Below are 22,026 nucleotides of genomic sequence, written 5' to 3' on the forward strand. Positions count from 1 at the left end.
TCCATCGTCTTTGAATACGCACAGCTGGATGCTACTGAAGAGAAATAAGAAATTGAAAAGGAGCAGACGGAGGCAGTAAGTTCACCTTCCTCTCCAGTCTTCGCACCACAGCAAGACTGCAGTGGCTCCAAGTGGCCTTTCACACGAGGACTGGTATCGTTCAGAATCGGTGAAAACCAGTGGCTTGGGCGAGTGCTGTCTTTCTGGCCCCCCATCACCCCCCACTCACACAAGCAGGCTGCACTAGCCAGCATTGCAAGATTTTAATTTTGGTGACCTTGTTTTTATTATAATCATTTTTAGAACATTGGCAGAATGATACACAGTGAAGAACAAAGACGGATGGTAGCAACTGTTGATAATAAAATGCCCGCATGTCACATCAATATTAATGCTTTTCACAGTGCTAGTGCTTCAGACAGAGGTGCCAGTGTTGTCCTCTAAGTTTTCTCTGGAAGGCCTGCGGTTGACTGGCTTGGCCATTCAGGGATTTTCTGTTTGTTAGCTTTAAGAAACTCCAGTGTTGCCTTAGCAGTGTGTTTGGGATCATCGATCTACCGGGTTGTTGGACGATGAGGCATTTACTGGCACTTGGGACCTCAGAATTCATTGTGCGAGTGTCGTCAGCAGTTCCATCATCAATGAAGACAAGTGTGCCAGGACCTGTGGCAACCAGGCTCGCCCAAACCATAACACCCCCAGCACCGCCATGTTTAACAGACGAGGTGGTCTGCTTTAGATCTTGGGCAGTTCCCTTTTCCTTGTACACTTTGCTCTTGCCATCACCCTCAGACAGGTTCATCTTTGTCTCGTCTGTCCACAAGACCTTTTTCCAGAATTCTGTGGGCTCTTTCAAGTCCTTCTTCATAAACTGTAGTCTGCCCATCCTGTTTTTGTGGTTTGCATCTTGCAGTGTGGCCTCTGTATTTCTGTCCATGAAGTCTCCTGCAGACAGAAGTCCCTGACACATCCACCTCGGCCTCCTGAAGCCTCGGTCTGATCTGTCGGACAGGCGTTTGAGGCTTTTTCTTTTCCACTGTGAGGATTCTTCTGTCATCAGTAGTGGGAGTCTTCCTTGGTCTACCGATCCATTTGCGATTACTGGACCTGCCAGTGCGCTCTTTCTTCTTAATGATATTGCCAACAGTTCATTTAGGCGATACTAAGGTTTTACCGAGGTCTCTAATGGTGTACTCATTTTACAGCCTCATAATTGCTTTTTAGACTTTCATTTGCACAACTCTTGTCCTCGTGTTGAACAATCAGGAGTACAAGCAAGCAGAGGTACTGGGTGGCTGCGCTAATGAAGCAATGAAACCCACCTGGGTGACCACAAACACCTGTGATGCCAATTGTTACAAATATAATGGTGCCCTGAAATGGGGGGGGGGGGGTGTAAAGCATAAAACACAGGTGTCACTTCTACATGGTGCGAGTGAAACGTAGATGAAGGTCTGCAACATGCACTTTACTCACTTCTGAACTTCCCAAACATTGTGGTGGGCTCTTTACAATCCTGGAATAAATCAATACAGAAACCATTAACTACCATTTTTTTATTGCAAAATAAACTGAATCAATCAACAGTCTTCTAAAAATAATTGAAGATACAAGGCAGAGACGCCCCATTCAGCGAGGCCTGACAATTCCTACACATTACCATATCATGGGTCAGTTGCGTCACAGATTTAGATGAAGTCTTCGCAGGTTGGGCACCTAAGAAGTTGTCCCGCAGTCGCAATTCGCAGGCCAGCTGGACGTTGCTGCACCACCTTGGTTAAACTGAGATTAATCACGTGACGGTTTGAGGTTGGTCAGATTAACAATCGTAATCCAAACGCAGGGACTGATGTACAGTGTAGTGCTTTCCGTAGCACTTGCAGAGCCTTTTCCTGGACTTGTATTGATTGGGAGTCTGTGTGCTTGAATAATGAAAACTGGAACAGCTCTCAAGTGCAGGATTGCTGGTGCAGGGAGGTTGAAGTGAAAGGCCATCAGAAAATTAACTAGAGAAACAAGTTTATTTAAAATAAAGCAGCACGACCCTTCTGTTGGTCCGTGTACTCCTGTAAGTAATTGTTTAGACATTTGCATTGTTGTTCCTTCAGCAGATTGGGAATCTGGGAATGTTCTAATGGAATGAAGCCAACGCATCGCACAATATTAGGTAAAGAAGTACCACGTTAAGAACTGCTCAAGAGGGGTATCTGCATACAGGTAGCTGCAGCTCGTGATCAGTGAATGTCCGCAGTATAAATGAGCAAACTAATGCTTTTGGTTTTGTTTTGTTTTTTCCTGAGTTATATTTTAATGGCAACATGTAAAGCAACAACATGGAGCCGGCCCTGAGAGACTCCGTTGTTAACAGGACACGAGGATGAGTGGGCCCTCGCGTCTCCTCAGGTACGTTTGAATTTGGTTTGCAATTCTTGTAAATTGTTTTGATATTTGTAATGAAGGTCTAACAAATCCAAGTCGTGTGCATTAATTAACCAATTTTTCAAAGTTTTGCTTCTTGAATAAAGTTCTAGTGATTATGATAATGCCATCGCCTTTGTTCAGTTGAGCTAAAAATGTTTTGCTGCTGGTTTTTGTTTCTATGACTTTTGTTGGATTCCACTTGGCCAATGTCCGGGTTCAGCACGTTTGTCGCCTCCTCCACCAGGATTAGCAGGGAAGTGGGACTCTTTAGTGGCGCGTTGCCCTAAATGGTTTTCTGTGCCTGAAGTGTTGCGGTCAGCCAGGTGGACACAGTTGTGCCCCATTGGTACCATCCATGCTTGGTTCTCTAGCACATTTTCAAACCGCTCATCATAGGCCAACAAAAATAAGAACCATATGCGTATTCATGGAAACATTGGTCTCAAACATTGAAATCCTTCACCTTTCCTGATCATTGCTTCCATCAGTCCAAGTGTTATATGAGGTGTGGGGTCTACAAGGGCTTCATGCGGCACACTCTTCTACCCGGGAGTTCTGTGTAAAGCAATGAGACGCCTTGGCATGGCTTCCCACTGGCAGTCTTTGGCATCTCCAACTGTCAGACTGTCAGCACTCCAGTTGTGGCTCTCGTACTGGATATCTATAATGGGAGAGGAAATCCCAGACATTGGCGATTGCAATGCAGTGCTGTGAAGTTCTCTGAACATCCGTTACTCTTACCGATGTGTCAAGGCCAGTGCAAATCAAAAACAAATTAAACATCTCCACATCTTGGTCGCTGATGTGGATTTTTAACTTTTATTGAATTTATTAAAAGCATGTAACATTCCATACAATCAAGTCAAACTTAACAAAACTAAATTCAATTCAACCCCCACCCATGAGAAAGAGAGGAAGGCCAGTTCTCATCATTGTCATGTAGTCAGATAAAGAAAAGTGTCAAGAAGTCTGTGAAGCAATGACGTCCTTGGTTATGTTCTAATATTTATCGTTAACACCTCAATGCTTTTTAAGCCCCTTATGTGTTTTGAATTCCACGTTGAATTCTCAGCAGTTGATTTACGAGCGAACAGCCGCAGGCGGACCACCCACCAAACGAATGGCACTCTGTCAGATTTCAGAAGATGAAAGGAATGGTTGATGGAATTCCATATGTTAAGAATTGAGCAGACTTTATTTACTATTTAAAAAGTTGGTTCAATGGAGTCTCCTTCATGTCTGGAGTTTTTTTTATAAGCAGTAAATAATTAATAATTAATAAAGCAGTCCTGGTGAATTACAGGTCCAGTGCTGGTCTCTTCATGCTGTTGGTTTTGAATGAGCAGCACCACTCCGTCTGAACTCTTCATTGGTGAAGAACACACGAGGGTACAAAACATCGAGCCACACAGTCCTGCCACCACATTTAGGGAATCCTTCTCTCAAACTCTCCAAAGGTGCCCTGAAATCACTGGACTCGTGTGCCAGTCTGCCACAGCTACACCTTCTGTTCATGGGGTGCTGGGAGTCCTTTTGGGACAGATGGGCTCTGCTCCACCGCGATGGCTTACATCTGTTGGGGAGGCGTAGGAGGAGAACTGGGGAATGGGGGGACAGGGAGTTTAGGACTGGCTGACGTTAGAACTGTACATAAAGGCTCTGAAATGTTACACATTAAAATATCTTAATGCTACATGTATCAAAAATAAAACAAGTAAGCTGGAGTTGTACGTATAGATAGATAGATAGATACTTTATTAATCCCAATGGGAAATTCACATATACAGTATATAATTACAAAATCATAGCAATAACAGAAACCTGGCTAAATAACAAAGGTGGTGAGCAGTATTAACAGGAAGGGTAGACAGAACAGAAAAGGAGGTGGGGGGGTGGGGGGGCTGCTATTTATGTCAAACAGAATTTAAATACAAGTCCTCTTCAGCTGGATGATGAGCCCATCTTAGTGAGGACGTCTGGCTTCACCTGAACAGCATTAGGGAGAGCGGTCTTGTGTTATCGACCACCCAATGCTGACGGGAATTTCAACACACATCTTTTTCGTAATATTAAAAAGGCAAGTTTACCAGGAGATATTATAGTCGTGGGAGACTTTAACTACCTGACCTTGCAAATAGAGCACAAGAGCAGGAGTTTTTGCAAGTAATCCGTGACTGTTTTTTAACACGGTATGTTAAAGCACCAACACGGGGTGAAGCCTGTCTGGATTTAGTATTATGTAATAATCAGGATAGAATTGAGAGTGTAGAGGTGATTGAACCACTAGGGCCAAGTGACCATAACATAATAAAATTAGCAGTGTTTTGGAAGAGTGCAGTGACTAAAACTGTTAAGTTTAAATGTGACGGGGCAAATGCTCAGCAGATGTGGCAAAGTCTAGGGAGGAGAGACTGGGATAAGCTTTTATGTGTGGAGACAGTCGAGGAGCAGTGGCACAGGTTTAAAAACGGTTTACATGTAACCCTAAATGAGCAGAACATTCTAAAGGACTGGAAAATAAAATGGCAAATATCATCCCATTAGGGCAGCACGGTGGTGCAGTGGTAGCGCTGCTGCCTTGCAGTTAGGAGACCCGGGTTCGCTTCCCGGGTCCTCCCTGCGTGGAGTTTGCATGTTCTCCCCGTGTCTGCGTGGGTTTCCTCCGGGCGCTCCGGTTTCCTCCCACAGTCCAAAGACATGCAGGTTAGGTGGATTGGCGATCCTAAATTGGCCCTAGTGTGTGCTTGGTGTGTGGGTGCGTGTGTGTGTCCTGCGGTGGGTTGGCACCCTGCCCAGGATTGGTTCCTGCCTTGTGCCCTGTGTTGGCTGGGATTGGCTCCAGCAGACCCCCGTGACCCTGTGTTCAGATTCAGCGGGTTGGTAAATGGATGGATGGATATCATCCCATTATATAAGAAGGGTGACAGGACAGATCCAAACAACTATAGACCAGTAAGCTTAACGTGCATCACAGGAAAATTAATGGAAGGAATTATTAAAGTTAAGATTGAGCAACACATGGCAAGTACAGGAGTTTTCTTCTGAACAGTCTGCATGAGTTCAGAAATGGGAGGTCATGTTTTACGAACAAGCTGGAATTCTATGAGGAAGCAACAAAAGGATACGATCAAAGTGAAGCATATGATATTATTTATCTGGACTTTGAGAAAGCATTTGATAAGGTGCCTGCCTTCCTATGGCACTCTCATCACAGCAGCATTAAGAAATGACGATTAGTGCTTCTCAAGTGATCACATGCTGCTCTTTCTCTTTGTCTTGTTACACTTGTACTACAACTAAAAATAATTAGCCTTGTCCCAGACATACATGTATATATACAAAAATAAATTGTATTGTATTGTATCGTGTGTGTGTGTGTACATGATGTTACACATGTGCACTTAGGAGGCAGTCAACAAGCCCGGAGGCGAGTGAAACATCGCGAGACAAGGGGATGATATGCGGTACTAACGCCTCTCTCTCGCCAGACAAAAAGAAGAAATATAACATACCTTCCATACTTCTTGGTTCTCAAGATGGCTTCCAATCATCACTTCCACCTCTGACTCCTGATGATGACGTCACTTCCAGCTGACAGCCATGACATCATCTCCTGCCAACTCATTTCCGTCAGCCATTTTTTCTCTGTATAAAATGCCATCGTTTCTCATGTCCATTGTTTAATTGCTGTTAAGTACTTTGATCCAAATGATTGCCTTTTTTTGCATTCATTGTCCTTTACACATTATACGGGGACGGACCCCAACTCGTTTTTGTTGTTTTGGAGTTCTACTTTCATCACAATATATACACGTGTGTACACACCGCCTGGCCAAGAAAAGAGGTAGTCACCTGGTTTTAACTAAACAAATAGGCGAGAGTCTTCAATTGGATAAAAGCTACTTGATTTAATATGTTTCAGGTGGCAACAAGTTTTTTTAACCCTAACTAATGCAGTGAGTACCTTCTCATTTCCTAAACAACCATGTTGGAAGACATATCCTGTGGTCGTGGAAAAGATGTTAGGCTCTTTCAGAATAGTCAAATTATTGGCCTGCATCAAACAAATAAAACAACTAAAGAGGTTGCTGAAACTACTAAATTTGAGTTAACTACTGTCCAACGCATGAAGGAGAGTGGTGAATGATCATCTTTGATCGTTGATCACAGATCACTTAAACGTTTGGTGAAATCAAATCATAAAAAAATCAACAGTAGAACTCACAGCTTTGTTTGAGTGAAGATGAGAGCATTACCACACACACAACGTGAGGAGAGCTCAAGGGGATTGAGATTAACTGTGGGGGCAGCCTTAAGAAAACCACTGAGGCTCGTCATGAGGCAAGGGGGAATAAAGATTGGACTCTGGAGCGATGGAAAGAGGTCATGTGACCTGACGAATCTCGATTTAACAAACTGAGACACCCATCATGCCCAGTGCCTACCCTAGAAGCCCACAGGGGCAGCATTATGATGTGGGCTTGCTTCAGATACTCAGGTTTAGGTTCAGCAACATGTTGACCAAACAAAAAGTGAGGTCTACCAGAATATCCTGAATGACCAGGGGTTTCCATCAATGGCCTTTTCTGCCCTGCCCAGTGATGACGATGCCAGGATTCATCATGGGGATCTGCTGCAGAACACTTCACGCGGCAGTCTGACTCTCCCATCATCAGTACAAGATCTGCGTGAAAAATTAGGGCAACCCTGGAAGGAAATAAATGTGGCAACACTGCATAAACGTATCGGAACGATAATCAAAGCTAAAGGCAGTCCAATGAAATATTAGAGTGGGGGAGCCTTTTTGGCTGGGCTGTGTTTGTGTCACACATCTCACACACATTATATACACACACACACATGATATACACACACGCACACATTATATACACACACACACGATATACACACACACACACACGATATACACACACACGATATACACACACACATGATATACACACACGCACATTACACACACAGGAGTGGGCACAAGTAGGTTTGCAGTTGTGCTTAAATTGACGACCTTATTTATTTTCACATTCCTGTAGTCCACTTGCTCCACTCCAGCACACTTTTATTATTAATGTACTCACAACTGTAAACCTACTTTTGCCCACCTCTTATCTATCTTATATATTATCTATTTATTTATATATAATATATACTAAGGGGCTTTGCCCCCTCTCACTTCACTGCTACACACTAGCCTCTCTGCAGTTCTGCTGCTCGCGTATTGGGAAGCGGATGTACAATTTAAACAGATTGTTTTCATGGGAAAACAACAAACTTTTACATTACAGCAAGTTATTAACCATATTAAAAAATAGTAAAACATAATAATTTGAAAGTAAATTCTGTTTCATGTTGCGTTAGAGGAATTTATTGCGTTACATAATTTTGTTCTGTTTGGCTTTGAAATTAACACACAAATACTTTTTAAACTTACACTTTTAGTGTAAAACTTCAGTAAAAACAATTTTTGAATTAAATTTTCATCAATATCACTTTGAATTTTGATTCCGTGTTTGGACTTACACCGTGACAACACAACGTATAACTGCCCGTGAGTGAATATCGTTTCTTTCTCTCGAATGTAAACTGATTTTTCGAATGTTTGTCTTGAGATTTGTTGACTTTGCAAAAGCTATTCTAACAGGAAACTGTAAACATTTTAATACGAATGGCATATCAAGATCTCCTTTGGTGTCTAATGTTATCCATGGAAGATCCATGTACTACATTAACTTTCTTGGATACGTTCTTCTTTCTACAGTAATTCGTGTGGTGGAAGACCGGATGGTGTTAATGGTTGTAGTTATTCTTCGGGATATTGTAAGTTGATGTTTTCATCTTCCACATAATCACCAACTGTTTCAGTATAGTCTATTGATACATCCATCCATCCATTTTCCAACCCGCCGAATCCGAACACAGGGTCACGGGGGTCTGCTGGAGCCAATCCCAGCCAACACAGGGCACAAGGCAGGAACCAATCCTGGGCAGGGTGCCAACCCACCGCAGGACACACACAAACACACCCACCCACACACTAGGGCCAATTTAGAATCACCAATCCACCTAACCTGCATGTCTTTGGATTGTGGGAGGAAACCGGAGCGCCCGGAGGAAGCCCACACAAAAACGGGGAGAACATGCAAACTCCACGCAGGGAGGACCCGGGAATCGAACCCAGGTCCCCAGGTCTCCCAACTGCGAGGCAGCAGCGCTACCCACTGCGCCACCGTGCCGCCCTATTGATACACATTTAACCAATTTGTAGTGTAACTAATCAACAATTTTTGCGTTTATTCGTTTGACTTCATCGTTTCTCGGTGCTAGGATTGCCTGTGTACTCATTTCTTCTGTTGATAACCCTTCTGGATGAAATTCTTCGTTAAGATTTGGACACAAGTCTTCATTTATTGGGAACTTATAGTGAGGAAAATGTAAAAATTTATAAGAGCTGAGAGCGCAGGAACTGTCTGACAAAAGCATTCACGCGAATGAGAGGTGAGAGGAGCGCGGGCGTGGGCCGTAAACCGGAAATGTTTGAGAGGAGGGCGGGACTTGAAAAAATCTCTTATCTTTTCCCGTGAGATGAGACTATTGCTATCGACTATGTATAAATGATTTGATCCTTTTTTCTCCGAGTAAGTTTACTTCAATAAAAGGCTGGAGTTCTCTTTTCTCAGTGTGAGATTCCATTTTTATTTTTTTCTTCTCCCTACCACCTTTACTCCTCGTGCTCAGGGGTGCCAGTAAATGTGGAGGGCACCACGTAGAGATTTCTGTTGAAGCTTTCCAATCGAATTCCTGCCCAGACGTCAGGCTGGGTCTTCACTCGACCGCTGACTGGTCCTGCACGTGCAGGGGGGCTTCTCATGTGTGCTGGTGAGCTGGCGTCTGCCCTTTTGTGCACTCGATTCGATTGTCCAGGCACGTTTGGAAATATTGTGGTCTAATAATCACAAATCAAGAAGGAAAGAAGCCTCTGTGGAATGAATCTGATAAACAGCATACTGCTTTTATTAGTAGATTCAGCACTGTGATTTACAGCTTAAAGAGCGCAAGGTGGTCATCCCGTTATTTTCACTCATTGGTATGTCGTGAAGGGTACTTACTGCCCAGGATACCTTGCATTAAACAAACAGAAATAACAGGTTTTTTTTTTCTTTTCTTTTAAGCCGTTTCACAAATTTATTAACACTTCTAAATAATTAAAATATTTAGTCACATGTACTGGAGGAAAAAAAAATCACATTATGTAACACAATAAATAGAAAACAAAAGAATTTGATATATTCATCTTTAGAGCATCAAAGAGATGAAGCGACCACTGTAAAAGTGAACCGTGTTGAAGCTGAGGGTTCCTGAGGTTTTCAGTATGGCCTGTGGGGTGCCAGCCTTGGGGGGCAGGGCCTCTTCTTTTTGAGTGTTTTGCTCGTCGGACACTCGCCAGTCGTTTCCAGCTTCCTCTAATGCTGCTTAGCTGTGCCCGCATTAACGCTTTGCTCAGGGGTTTTTGTGGCCACCATCAGACTTGTTCTTTACGTTACCAATTTTGTTTTCTAAATTGGTGCCTAGTAGCTGCCAACCCAAAAAAATAAAAGGCATATTAGAAAAACTCCCAAGCCACAAGACAACACCGACACGCATCGTTTCAGTTTTACAGTGGTCCTTTTTGCCCTTGGATTACAGAGCATCAGAGAAAATGAAACACAGGTTCAGGTCGGGGAGAACCAGGGGAAAAATCTCAAAATCTGTACATGTAAACATCACACTTCCACTGAGTCCAAAAATCAGGAGGAGAATAATACAAAGTTTCACATTGGTATTATAGGTACAAACAGGGAAAGATCTGAAACGTCATCTCCTAGTACAATGAAACAAAACGAAACAAAAAGTAAAGCACCACCAAATCAAGAGAGATGGACAGAGCATGAATGAGCGTGGACGTTGCTAGGTGTCCATTTAAGAACTGCGTTTATACACAAATCACTGTAGAAAAATAAAGATGGGGTGGTAGTCGCCAGTGGCCAATATCATTTTCTTTTTTGGCAGAGAACCTTCAAAGCAGGCTGAGGCCTAAGCAGTACCCCGCTGCCCAAGTGGGGCGCCACTCCCGCCAGCTGCCTGCATCTCCCCAATGCCAAGCACTACTAAACTGGTGGGACCCTAACGTACAATGAGAAAGGCCCCAAATCAGTTCTGCTTGAAAAGCTTCACAAACTTGTTACATTTCTCAATTACCATATTGTGTATTTGAACAAAATGAACAAATAAACGCCAGTTAGTGGCACAGACACAGACAGTAAATGGTTAAGTTCGACATCTGGCATCCTCTCTGGAGAAAGAGCTGGGTGATTATGGCTAAAATACTTGAGAGGTCCTGAAGACAGACACACAACATAGCTGCACGGACAACGTACCTCTGAAATGACAGGGAGAAGATTGTCTCTTGCCTATTATTTTTATACAGTATACCGTCTACAACAAAGGGATGAAAAAAGGAGATTCAAGGGCGGGAGGTTGCAACAGCCTGTACACGGCAGACGCGTTCGTCTTTGCACAAAAACCAAGAAACAGATTGGTTACTTATATTACAAATGCATATCACTATCTAGACTAAGAAGCAAATCGTGTTGCCACAAAGGACAGTTGCTTTTCTTCTTCATTTCCCAGGAGGTGATCTGAGTTTAGGTTTGAGGTTAAAGGTCAGTAGTGCACAACAAAGAATTTGCAACAAGAGAAGTTGCACTTTCTTCCATCTTAGGAAACTTCGGGAAGAAGCAAGCGCAAAGCCACCTGAGGGGATTAGGCTGTGTGTTTCTAAGTTAGGACTTTTACAGCAGCATCGGCTAGGGAAAGGCAAGCAATGGCTGTAAAAGGGTTCGTTCTGGACAAGTTGCCAAGATGGAAGAAAGCTTGAGAATAGAGGTAATGTGTATAAAGTTGAGTGTGAGATCATTAAATATGGCTAACACCTCACTTCCACCGTGACAAATTCACAGCGATTCCGGCTCTGAACGGATCCACGCAATCCGACCGCTCTTGTGTTGGGTGATGGCCACGTGTACGTCTTTCATCAAACTGCCTGGCATCCATTGTTTAAGAGACTTTTTTTTTTTTGGCAAATAAGTAGCCAAACGTGACAACCTGAAAATCTGCGCAACGTCCCTGAACGTTCACATCTGTGCGCTTATAAGAAATTCGCTAGTCGCCACTCAAGGTGCACTTGCACAAAGAAGTGGCCACCCCCTCCCCGCGCGACGTCCGATTCTAAGCTAGGCCGGGCTGCGCACTGGCTTTGTGTCTATCCTAACTTGACTGTGTGCACATGCATTGGAAGCAGGCCAGTGCAGAGTATCAATGGTCACAGTAGCCCCACGTTCTGCAAGTGGTCGCCTCGGCTAGCTGGGACCGCTCTATTGCACAAGTCACAGGAGGAACTCGCAGACAAAACCAGTAACCCAAGGAAGTTCTCAGACATGAACCAGTAGTGCATCCAGGCACAGCATGGCTGACTCGAAGCGTAGTCGCGCACACGTGGCACAGTCAGCAGGACGCCCCCATCAATCTCTGGGCTACACCCCTTCAAAGACGCGGGGGGTCCGGCCAGTGAGGAGAACTGGTGATTCTAGCAGCAACAGGCAAGTGGAGCTTTGAATACCCAAAACAACAAGCTAACCGTAAAAGCTGAGCAAATCAAACAAGGCCTGCACTGCAGCTTTCAAAATATTGCACCTTGGAAATGGGAGTATTATTTTGGGTTTTATTCCTGTTCTTCTACACGGAAATGAAAGTTAAGCAGTTTAGCAGCTTGAAGGAAAAAAGCAGAGTCCTTGAAACAGCACAACCAGTCTGGAAGTTTGGCCACTGCCGTCGGTCAGCGCTGGGCTCTTGGTCCCTGTGTTCTGGAGGGCCAACACTCGACTGCAAGTTCAAACAGTACAAACCCAGTGCAGATAACTAGTTTGGGATCCTTTTTTTCTTTTTTTGCGAAGACAGAAAGCAGAGTCACTGAGGTCCTCTTGTTGTCGTTGAAGGATTGAGGTTACACTTCTGTGGCAAAAAATTGGGTCCATAGCAGCAAATGGGTTAATGGCCATCATTAAACAAGTCAGAGGAAATCTCCTTCATCCGTCAAATGTCCAACACACTAGCAACTCACCGGCAGCACAAGTGTTCAAACCGGACCCCCATGTAGTTTGACTTTTAACTCTGTAGTACCTCTGTAAAGAGAAGTGTAAATATCTATGCAGGAATTAGTCTCCTTCCACCTCCTCCGCCACCAAAGTGTAGTGGGGGGGAAAAAAGGCCGAACAACACTGGAAAAGAAGCCGGGGGTCAATCAAGCTGTCACGGTTCAAAAGACGAATCGATACAAGCTGGAGAGAAGGAAGGCAGCAAAGCCTCGGAATCTCTGCCATAACAATATTGTTAAAAAGGAAAATACGAAAAAATGCTTCAAAAGTTAATATCAAAATTCTTCAATATTTTATCTTTGCCCTAAGAGATTCAAAAGATTTACAAATGATTGTATTTTAAATAGCTTTTTTAAATGTATCATTTCTACCGCTCAAAAACAACTTTAGCAACATTAGAAATCTTTTTTTTTTCCACTCTATCAAACTAAAACACATTTTGCTTGCGGCTGATAACACAGTCCAACATAAGTGAGATTGCGAGAGCTGAAATCAAAGCTTTTGTCTGCACTTGTTGGCTACCTTCAGTAGTTAAGATCATGAAAAGTGCTGCACGCATCCATATTTACACCAGATTAGCATCTGCATTGGACTTCGTCAAAGTGCCTGGTGGTATTAAATGGGGACTTAGGGGGAAAACAAACACACAACTCAGTTAAAACTACATCTGGAACACCGCTGGCTTCTGGGAGACGTCACATCGATTCGGCCAGTCGAGGCCAAACCGACACTCCGTCTGAAGTTTCTTTCTATTGAGAAGCTGAAAACTTCCTGCGTGTTGCAGAACGACAGCTTTTAAACACGAAAACAGTCCGGTGCTGAGGTCACTCGGCGCTTTTTACACTTTTGCTTTTTAAATCTGAATAACAAAAAAAAATCAGCAGCATCACAGGGAAGCCTGAAATCAATTCAAGTGCTTCTGGAATGGCAGCAAACACTCTGCTTTCGCCATTAATCATTCGTCAGGATGTCTGTGATGGCACATCTCCCCACTCCAAGCGTTGGCCGCCCCTAACAGTGCTTAAATCGGCAAAGAAAAACGAGGCAAAAAATTCATAATCATAAGGGAGGAGGATGCAAATTTTGGGGGACAGGAAATTGGAGATGTGTGGGGACAGGGGACGGGGGGGGTCCAGTCATTTCTTTCATATTCACTTCCTAGCTTTTTTTAAGGGCCGAGGGGACGTTCAGTTCTGTTGTAAAATGAGGTTTTCCAGTTCGTCGGCAGAACGTAGAAGAAAGGCCGCAGACTCCCTGTACCCTGCGATGAGCTGCCGTACTGCGTTGATTTCTGTCGGACTAAGCTGTGCTGCAGGGACACCCCTGCTGTTAGTGCTGGTGGAGGAAGAGTTTGAAGCCATCGACTTCATGCTGAGGTCTGTGGGACCTGAAAAAAAAAATGAGACAACCGTAAGAAAGGGGGAGGAATGAAAACAGACGTGCTCTGTAACACTCGTAAAACAGCCAATCAGGAACGAAAACAGACGTGCTCTGTAACACTCGTAGGACAGCCAATCAGGAACGAAAACCGACGTGCTCTGTAACACTCGTAGGACAGCCAATCAGGAACGAAAAGTGACGTGCTCTGTAACATTCGTAGGACAGCCAATCAGGAACGAAAAGCGACGTGCTCTGTAACACTCGTAGGACAGCCAATCAGGAACGAAAACCGACGTGCTCTGTAACACTCGTAGGACAGCCAATCAGGAACGAAAACCGACGTGCTCTGTAACACTCGTAAAACAGCCAATCAGGAACAAAAACCGACGTGCTCTGTAACACTCGTAGGACAGCCAATCAGGAACGAAAACCGACGTGCTCTGTAACACTCGTAGGACAGCCAATCAGGAACGAAAAGCGACGTGCTCTGTAACACTCGTAGGACAGCCAATCAGGAACGAAAAGCGACGTGCTCTGTAACATTCGTAGGACAGCCAATCAGGAACGAAAAGCGACGTGCTCTGTAACATTCGTAGGACAGCCAATCAGGAACGAAAAGCGACGTGCTCTGTAACACTCGTAGGACAGCCAATCAGGAACGAAAACCGACGTGCTCTGTAACACTCGTAGGACAGCCAATCAGGAACGAAAAGCGACGTGCTCTGTAACACTCGTTGGACAGCCAATCAGGAACAAAAACCGACGTGCTCTGTAACACTCGTAAAACAGCCAATCAGGAACGAAAACCGACGTGCTCTGTAACACTCGTAGGACAGCCAATCAGGAACGAAAACCGACGTGCTCTGTAACACTCGTAGGACAGCCAATCAGGAACGAAAACCGACGTGCTCTGTAACACTCGTAGGACAGCCAATCAGGAACGAAAACCGACGTGCTCTGTAACACTCGTAAAACAGCCAATCAGGAACAAAAACCGACGTGCTCTGTAACACTCGTAGGACAGCCAATCAGGAACGAAAACCGACGTGCTCTGTAACACTCGTAGGACAGCCAATCAGGAACGAAAAGCGACGTGCTCTGTAACACTCGTAGGACAGCCAATCAGGAACGAAAAGCGACGTGCTCTGTAACATTCGTAGGACAGCCAATCAGGAACGAAAAGCGACGTGCTCTGTAACATTCGTAGGACAGCCAATCAGGAACGAAAAGCGACGTGCTCTGTAACACTCGTAGGACAGCCAATCAGGAACGAAAAGCGACGTGCTCTGTAACACTCGTAGGACAGCCAATCAGGAACGAAAAGCGACGTGCTCTGTAACACTCGTTGGACAGCCAATCAGGAACAAAAACCGACGTGCTCTGTAACACTCGTAAAACAGCCAATCAGGAACGAAAACCGACGTGCTCTGTAACACTCGTAGGACAGCCAATCAGGAACGAAAACCGACGTGCTCTGTAACACTCGTAGGACAGCCAATCAGGAACGAAAACCGACGTGCTCTGTAACACTCGTAGGACAGCCAATCAGGAATGAAAACCGACTGCTTCATGCTGCAGGGTGCTGCTCATCATCTACACAGACAACACTGAAATGTCCGAGGCATCCACAGAGAAGATGTAGTGGTCATACTGTGAATTGCTGAGTTCTGAAAGCTTGCGTTTTAAAGGGAACTTGCTGTTCGGCAGAACTGGGTGTTGACACTTCACAGATAGGACATTGGTTTCTATTTTTTAGAAATAGCAAAAGGCTAAATCTACACTCCTCACAGTTCATCTGTGTGCAAACTTAACACAAATGACCAGCAGTTGGAATAGTAAGAACTCTCTGGCAGTTATTTGAAAAAATAAATAAAAAGGGGTCATTGTGTGTTTTTCCTCATCTTTACACGTGAAATCCAAACTACTTTTTTTATAAAAGCAAAAACAGCTTTAGCACTGACGAAGGCCATTTTATCCAGGGCATTTTAATAAATAGAGAAGGCACGACATTAGACAGCAGGCATAAACTGACGATAGGAAGCTTGGAAAAAACCAAACTACGCAGACAAGGAATTGGAATATTCAGACAAATGTAAGGAGCTGGGTAGGAGACGGGAGGGACATCTTCACTGCTGTAGGCTTGATGGGTCAAATGACTTTCTGTCTTATTGAATACAAGAGGCTACAAGTGAGAAGCTTCCAGCCTGAAATCGAAAGTAGTAATTAACAAGCAGACGGCTCTTTGGCTGCATGTTCATCTTTCTTTCTTTACTCACTTAAGTCTCATTGTAGCTCTGCCATTTGATACTGGCTGTGTGACGATGTGATAATGGAGTGGTCCACAAACCAATGTAGCAAGTTCATGGTTGCTACACAAGGCTTTTTCTGATCCATTTGCGATAGCTTGCTTACCTGTTAAATTTCAGCTCCATTGTTAAACATTTAGAGGTCACTCCACTCTGAACATTTTATTTGTATCTATATATATATAATTCACTAAGCCGAGAGAACAAGCAAGACAACCATGGGGTACGCACAGCATAGCCACGTCTGCCAACTCACAGAGACCCGCCCACCAACGCTAAGACCATGGGATACGATGACAACTCACAGAGCCCCGCCCACCAACAATTCACTAAGCAGCCGACCATGGCACACACTTGACAACGATTCGAGCGAGAGCAAAAAGCATTTGCCAAGAATGTTTTCATCAATCAAGAACGAAAGTCGGAGGTTCGAAGACGGTCACATACTGTCGTAGTTCCGACCATAAATGATGCCGACAGGTGATCTGGCGGCATCATTCCTATGACCCGCCGGGCAGCCAACCGGGTAACCAAAGTCTTTGGGTTCCGGGGGGGAGTATGGTTGCAAAGCTGAAACTTAAAGGAATTGACGGAAGGGCACCACCAGGAGTGGAGCCTTTTGCTTAATTTTTTTTAATATTTTTATTTTATTAATTTTCATACATAATTTTCATTCCATACAAACAGATCAATTTATAACCCAACAAATTTGAAAACAAATCAAACCCCACCCCTGAGAAGGAGAGCTTAGCTAAAGGAAAATTTCTTTAAGCTTTTTAATAAGGCAACATTAGACAAAAGAAGGGGAGAAGTAAATATCTATATAAATAAGAGATGGAGAAGGGAGTTAAATGCAATAATAGTTAATTCTCTTATTCTGAAATAATGTTGATTAAATCCTGCCATGTTTTGAAAAAATTTTGTACAGATCCTCTAACTGAAAATTTGATTTTTTCCAATTTCAAATAATATAAAACATCGGTTTCCCACTGACTTATAAGAGGAGAATTAGGATTCTTCCAATTTAACAAAATAAGTCTACGTGCCAAGAGTGTAGTGAATGCAATCACCGTTTGCTTGTCCTTCTCCAATTCCAGTCCATCTGGAAGGACACCAAACACAGCTGTTAGTGGGTTAGGAGGGATTGTGACCCCAAGGCTGTCTGAAAGGCACTTAAAAATTTTTGTCCAAAATGATGTTAGTTTGGTGCAGGCCCAGAACATGTGACCCAGTGAGGCAGGAGCTTGGTTGCAGCGCTCGCAGGTTGGATCCTGGCCTGGAAACATTTTGGACAGTTTTAAGCGAGACAGATGAGCTCGATATATAATTTTTAGTTGAATAATTCTATGCTTTGCGCATATAGAACTCGAGTGAATTCTCTGCTTTGCTACCTTCCACTCCTTTTCTGATATATTGATTAAGAGATCTTCTTCCCAATGTCCTCTTGGATCAGCCAACCGGGTAACCAAAGTCTTTGGGTTCCGGGGGGGAGTATGGTTGCAAAGCTGAAACTTAAAGGAATTGACGGAAGGACACCACCAGGAGTGGAGCCTTTTGCTTAATTTGACTCAACACGGGAAATCTCACCCGGCCCGGACACGGAGAGGATTGCCAGATTGATAGCTCTTTCTCGATTCTGTGGGTGGTTGTACATGGCCGTTCTTAGTTGGTGGAGCGATTTGTCTGGTTAATTCAGAAAACGAACGAGACTCCCGCCTGCTAAAAAGTTTTAAGACCCAAGAGCGGTCAGCGTCCAACTTCTTAGAGGGACAAGTAGCTTTCAGCCACGTGAGACTGAGCAATAACAGGTCTGTGATGCCCTTGGATGTCCGGTGCTGCACGCACGCTACACTGAATGGATCAACGTGTGTCTACCCAGCGCCGAGAGACGTGGGTAAGCCGTTGAACCCCATTCGTGCTGGAGACCGGGGCTTGCAATTGTTCCCCACGAACGAGGAATTCCCAGTAAGTGCGGGTCATACGCTGGCATTGATTAAGTCCCTGCCCTTTGTACACACCCCCCCTCGTTACTACCATGGTCGGGTGACTTGGTGGATTGAAAAGCAGCCAGAACCGCAAAGAACAATGAAAAGACAACGTGGCTCAGAGGTGCATGTGGACTGTAGCAGAGACAAAACCGACTCAGGTGAGAAGTTGGGGGCGGGCACATGAGCAGGCAGTGCGTACTGAACGATGATTGTATGTTGGTTCGTAGCGTGTATTGTTGCAATGTTACTTTTCTTGGTGGTTTACTAAAATTACGGATTTTTCAAATGTTCATTTTTTTCCCTGTGCTTAAAAATCATTAAAAAATCGGCGTGATTATGCGGCGTATGATACGCTGTGGGTTGGCTAGTTGTTACTATTAAGTTACACTTGTGCAGGGTTCTCCACTGGCAAGTGGTTAGTAACAATTACAACATAAAAAGAACCCTAACATTCTAGTATTAAGGTGGAGTTTCCAGAACATTCTAGTAGTAAGCAGGGGATTCTATTTTATTTCCCATCTAACACAGAAATGTTTGGAAGTGTCTGGTAACAACCGCTGCTATACAACTGATAGGTCATTACACATTAACCGTCATAACAGTAACAGGGTGTTGAACTAATGTGGCTTTACTTAGTTCCATGTTTCTTAAACATTTTGGAATTGTGGAGCCCTATACAAAAATAATCTGATTGTGGAAGCCAATGAAAATGGAAAAAAAGGAAATTATAAAATAGTAATGTGAAAATTACATTAATCAAGAAAATATTTATAAATATATGCATATACAGTATACATTTATGAAAATAGATGATGATTTCAGGATGACATGTAAAAAATGTAAATGAAAAGGACATGCTGGCCCTGTATAACACAATTCATCAGTAGGTGGTGTAAGAGAGAGACCCCTTAATGGAAGTGGCATGCAGTATTTAGGCCATTTTGATATTTTGTTTTCCGCTGCCATGACAATCAAAAATCTAATTTGGAGTAGGATCTTAAATGCTTATTGGCATAAAAGTCAACATTCACTCTTTTTTATTACGTATCAAGACGTAAACTAATCTTCACAAATTTAACATAAATTCTGAGGTAAAATTACTCAACAACCTTCATTTGTTGACAGATCATCCTTTACTTGTTCATCAAATTTCAATGGATCCAGAATCCACAAATATGACAAAAACTTTTCTCGAGAGTCTTGATGTTCAGGAAAACAGTCTTCAAATTTAACGAATGACATTTTGTAAATGATTGATCACAATTAAGTTTTAGTTGATTGAAATTATAATCTTCATTTCTCTTTTCACCCTCATTCATTTAGTTAAGTTTTGAAGTTACAAAAAAATTCTTTAATTATATCCAAAATTTAATTCTCTTCTTCGGGCCTTCTATTTTATTAGAAGTGTCAAATATTGTTTAATGTGTTTGCTGAACTGATAATGTTAAAGGAATACTCTACCAAAAAATGTATTTTTAAATGTTACTTGCCCTATGTAGTCTGTAGTGGTGGATGAGAAAAAAAAATTGATCTCACATATTCACTGAGAAAATTAAATACTGAATATTCAGACTCAGTGGAGTTGCTGGACAGGAAAGGACGTGAAAAACATCCATGGAAGAAAGAAAACAAATGTAATGCTACTTGTGTTGCATAATCCACATTTCCAATGACTTATTTGTAAGGTCAAAATGTGTGCACTTATATAATTAATGGATGCTTCCTGAAAGACCTGCATTTAATTTAAAAAAAAAAAAAAAAAAGATTTCATTCCCACGATGCTGTGTGTCTGAATGAAAGATCACCAGTTGGGGGAGAGAGGTAGACCTTCAATTCTAATTCATGAGAGAACTGTAGCTTGAGTTTTTAACTTGTAGTAAACAAAACAATTTAATTATAACTAAGTAAACCATAGTAGTATTAACATGTTCAGTTTAGTTATTGCACACAGCTAGATGTGCGGTGACAAATACAACACTGCATGCATCGGCCAACTGAGACGTTCAGTGACTAACACGACAGACAGAGGTGACCTCTGCTCTCTGGTTTGCGATTGCTCAGGAAATTCTGTCTAATTGATGATCACTACTAATATTTCCAGTAGCTACGGCTCATACAAGGTATTAAGACCGATGGCTCACAAGAGGTTTCACCAAACCCTTGGGTTTCCCAGAGCACAGCTTAGAAAACCCTGATCTAGAGCTCTGGTTTCGTTCATTTATCCAAAGCAAGGCCACCACGTGCTGCAACTCATCCAGGCACATATGCATCCTTTGTAAGGCTCAATTCAGGATGATTGTACATGAATGCTTTACTGTTTGACTTATGTTATCATGTGGAATGATGCACCATCGTGCAATCCAAGCTCCTCTCAATACATTTTTAAAACTCACCTAAACTAGGCTGTTTTCAGTAATTCATTATATATATATATAATATTGTGGCGGATGGCTGGGACCCTCGCCCAGCCAGAAAGCCTCGATGATGAAAGGACCAGGGGAGAGGACATATCCACAACAATACCTCCCACCGGGACGTGAGAGGGAAGCCTCTCTGGTTTGCATCGGGGACATGGTCTTGGAGCTGGGAGGCTCAACCCTGTTGGGCCACATGGTCACCGCCAGGGGGCGCCTGGACAATCCCGGAGCCATGGACTACAGCACTTCCACCACACCCAGAAGTGCTGCCGGAAGAAGGTCAGAGTGCACCTGGAGCACTTCTGGTTGCACTATAAAAGTGGCTGTCTCACTCCATTCAGAGAGCTGGAGTCAGGAAGAGGTGGACAGAGTTTGCATAGAGGAGTGTAGGCGGTAAAGAAAAGGGAGAGAGAAGAGAAGAATAAAAAGAAACTGAGCAATAGTGGTAATTGTTGGTGATTTGTGCACTGTGTGCTGAAAAGAAGAAATTAAAAGGGTGAACTTTGCACTTGTGTCTCTGTGCCTGTGTGTGTAGGTGGCTGATCGGTCACAATAATATATATATATACATACATACATACAGCCTTTTCAAGGCACCTCTGGTTTTTGTCTGAACATCTGACAGGCTTAGTCATCAACAGAAACAAAGGAAAGAAAGATGGTGTGAAGCCTGCAGTGGCCACCATTACTAGACAGTCCTCAAAGTCTTAAGCTGAGAAAAATTAGTATGACCAGCTGAAGGTGGAGGCTCTGGTAACAGAAAGAACAGCATCCTTCTTTGATGTCCTTATGGAAAAGGGCAAAGAAAGGTCTTAGTCATTTCTCACAAATCTACCAGAACGGCAGACAGATGACCCAACCTTCAATGAATGTTGTGAGCTGTTGGCACTCATGACGTTAATGCAAGACACAGATGAAACAGAAAGAAGTCTCACTGAGCAGTACAACGACATCCTGACAAAGGATGAGGAACAGAATATTTTTGAAAGGGTCACAAACAATCACAAGAATTTTCCACCTTCATCAAACACAGTGCTAATGTTGTAGACCTTTCAAATATGGAACAGTTGTCTGCTGTTCAGTTCAAATGACATAAAAACTGCCAAACGGAGTGACCTCTAAATGTTTATTTTCATTCAAATTTTCTAAGTTTGTTTTACATACTGTATATGATAAAGCCTCAAGCAGAACATGAATCTGTTAGGTTTTCTTTGGGTGATCCTATTGGGTGATCCTAATGTGATAAACATGTATGTTTTGAATTCTATTTTTTTTTTTCTTGATTACATAAATTTGCTTGATGCAT

General features: G+C 43.2%; 1 protein-coding gene across 4 annotated transcripts in view; it reads right to left on the reverse strand.

Annotated features, from left to right (window-relative positions):
- Nucleotides 1-9,429: 9,429 nt before the first annotated feature.
- Nucleotides 9,430-22,026, reverse strand: part of nol4lb (nucleolar protein 4-like b) — a 310,443-nt gene continuing 297,846 nt past the window's right edge. For all 4 annotated transcript variants that reach the window (XM_028811589.2, XM_051932422.1, XM_051932423.1 and 1 more), the window contains one exon: nucleotides 9,430-14,016. In XM_028811589.2, the coding sequence (XP_028667422.1) occupies nucleotides 13,817-14,016 (200 nt within the window). In that variant the 3' untranslated portion in view covers nucleotides 9,430-13,816. The remainder of the gene's footprint in view (nucleotides 14,017-22,026) is intronic.

This window comes from Erpetoichthys calabaricus, chromosome 10 (assembly GCF_900747795.2).
Source record: "Erpetoichthys calabaricus chromosome 10, fErpCal1.3, whole genome shotgun sequence".
NCBI classification, from domain to species: Eukaryota; Metazoa; Chordata; class Cladistia; order Polypteriformes; family Polypteridae; genus Erpetoichthys; species Erpetoichthys calabaricus.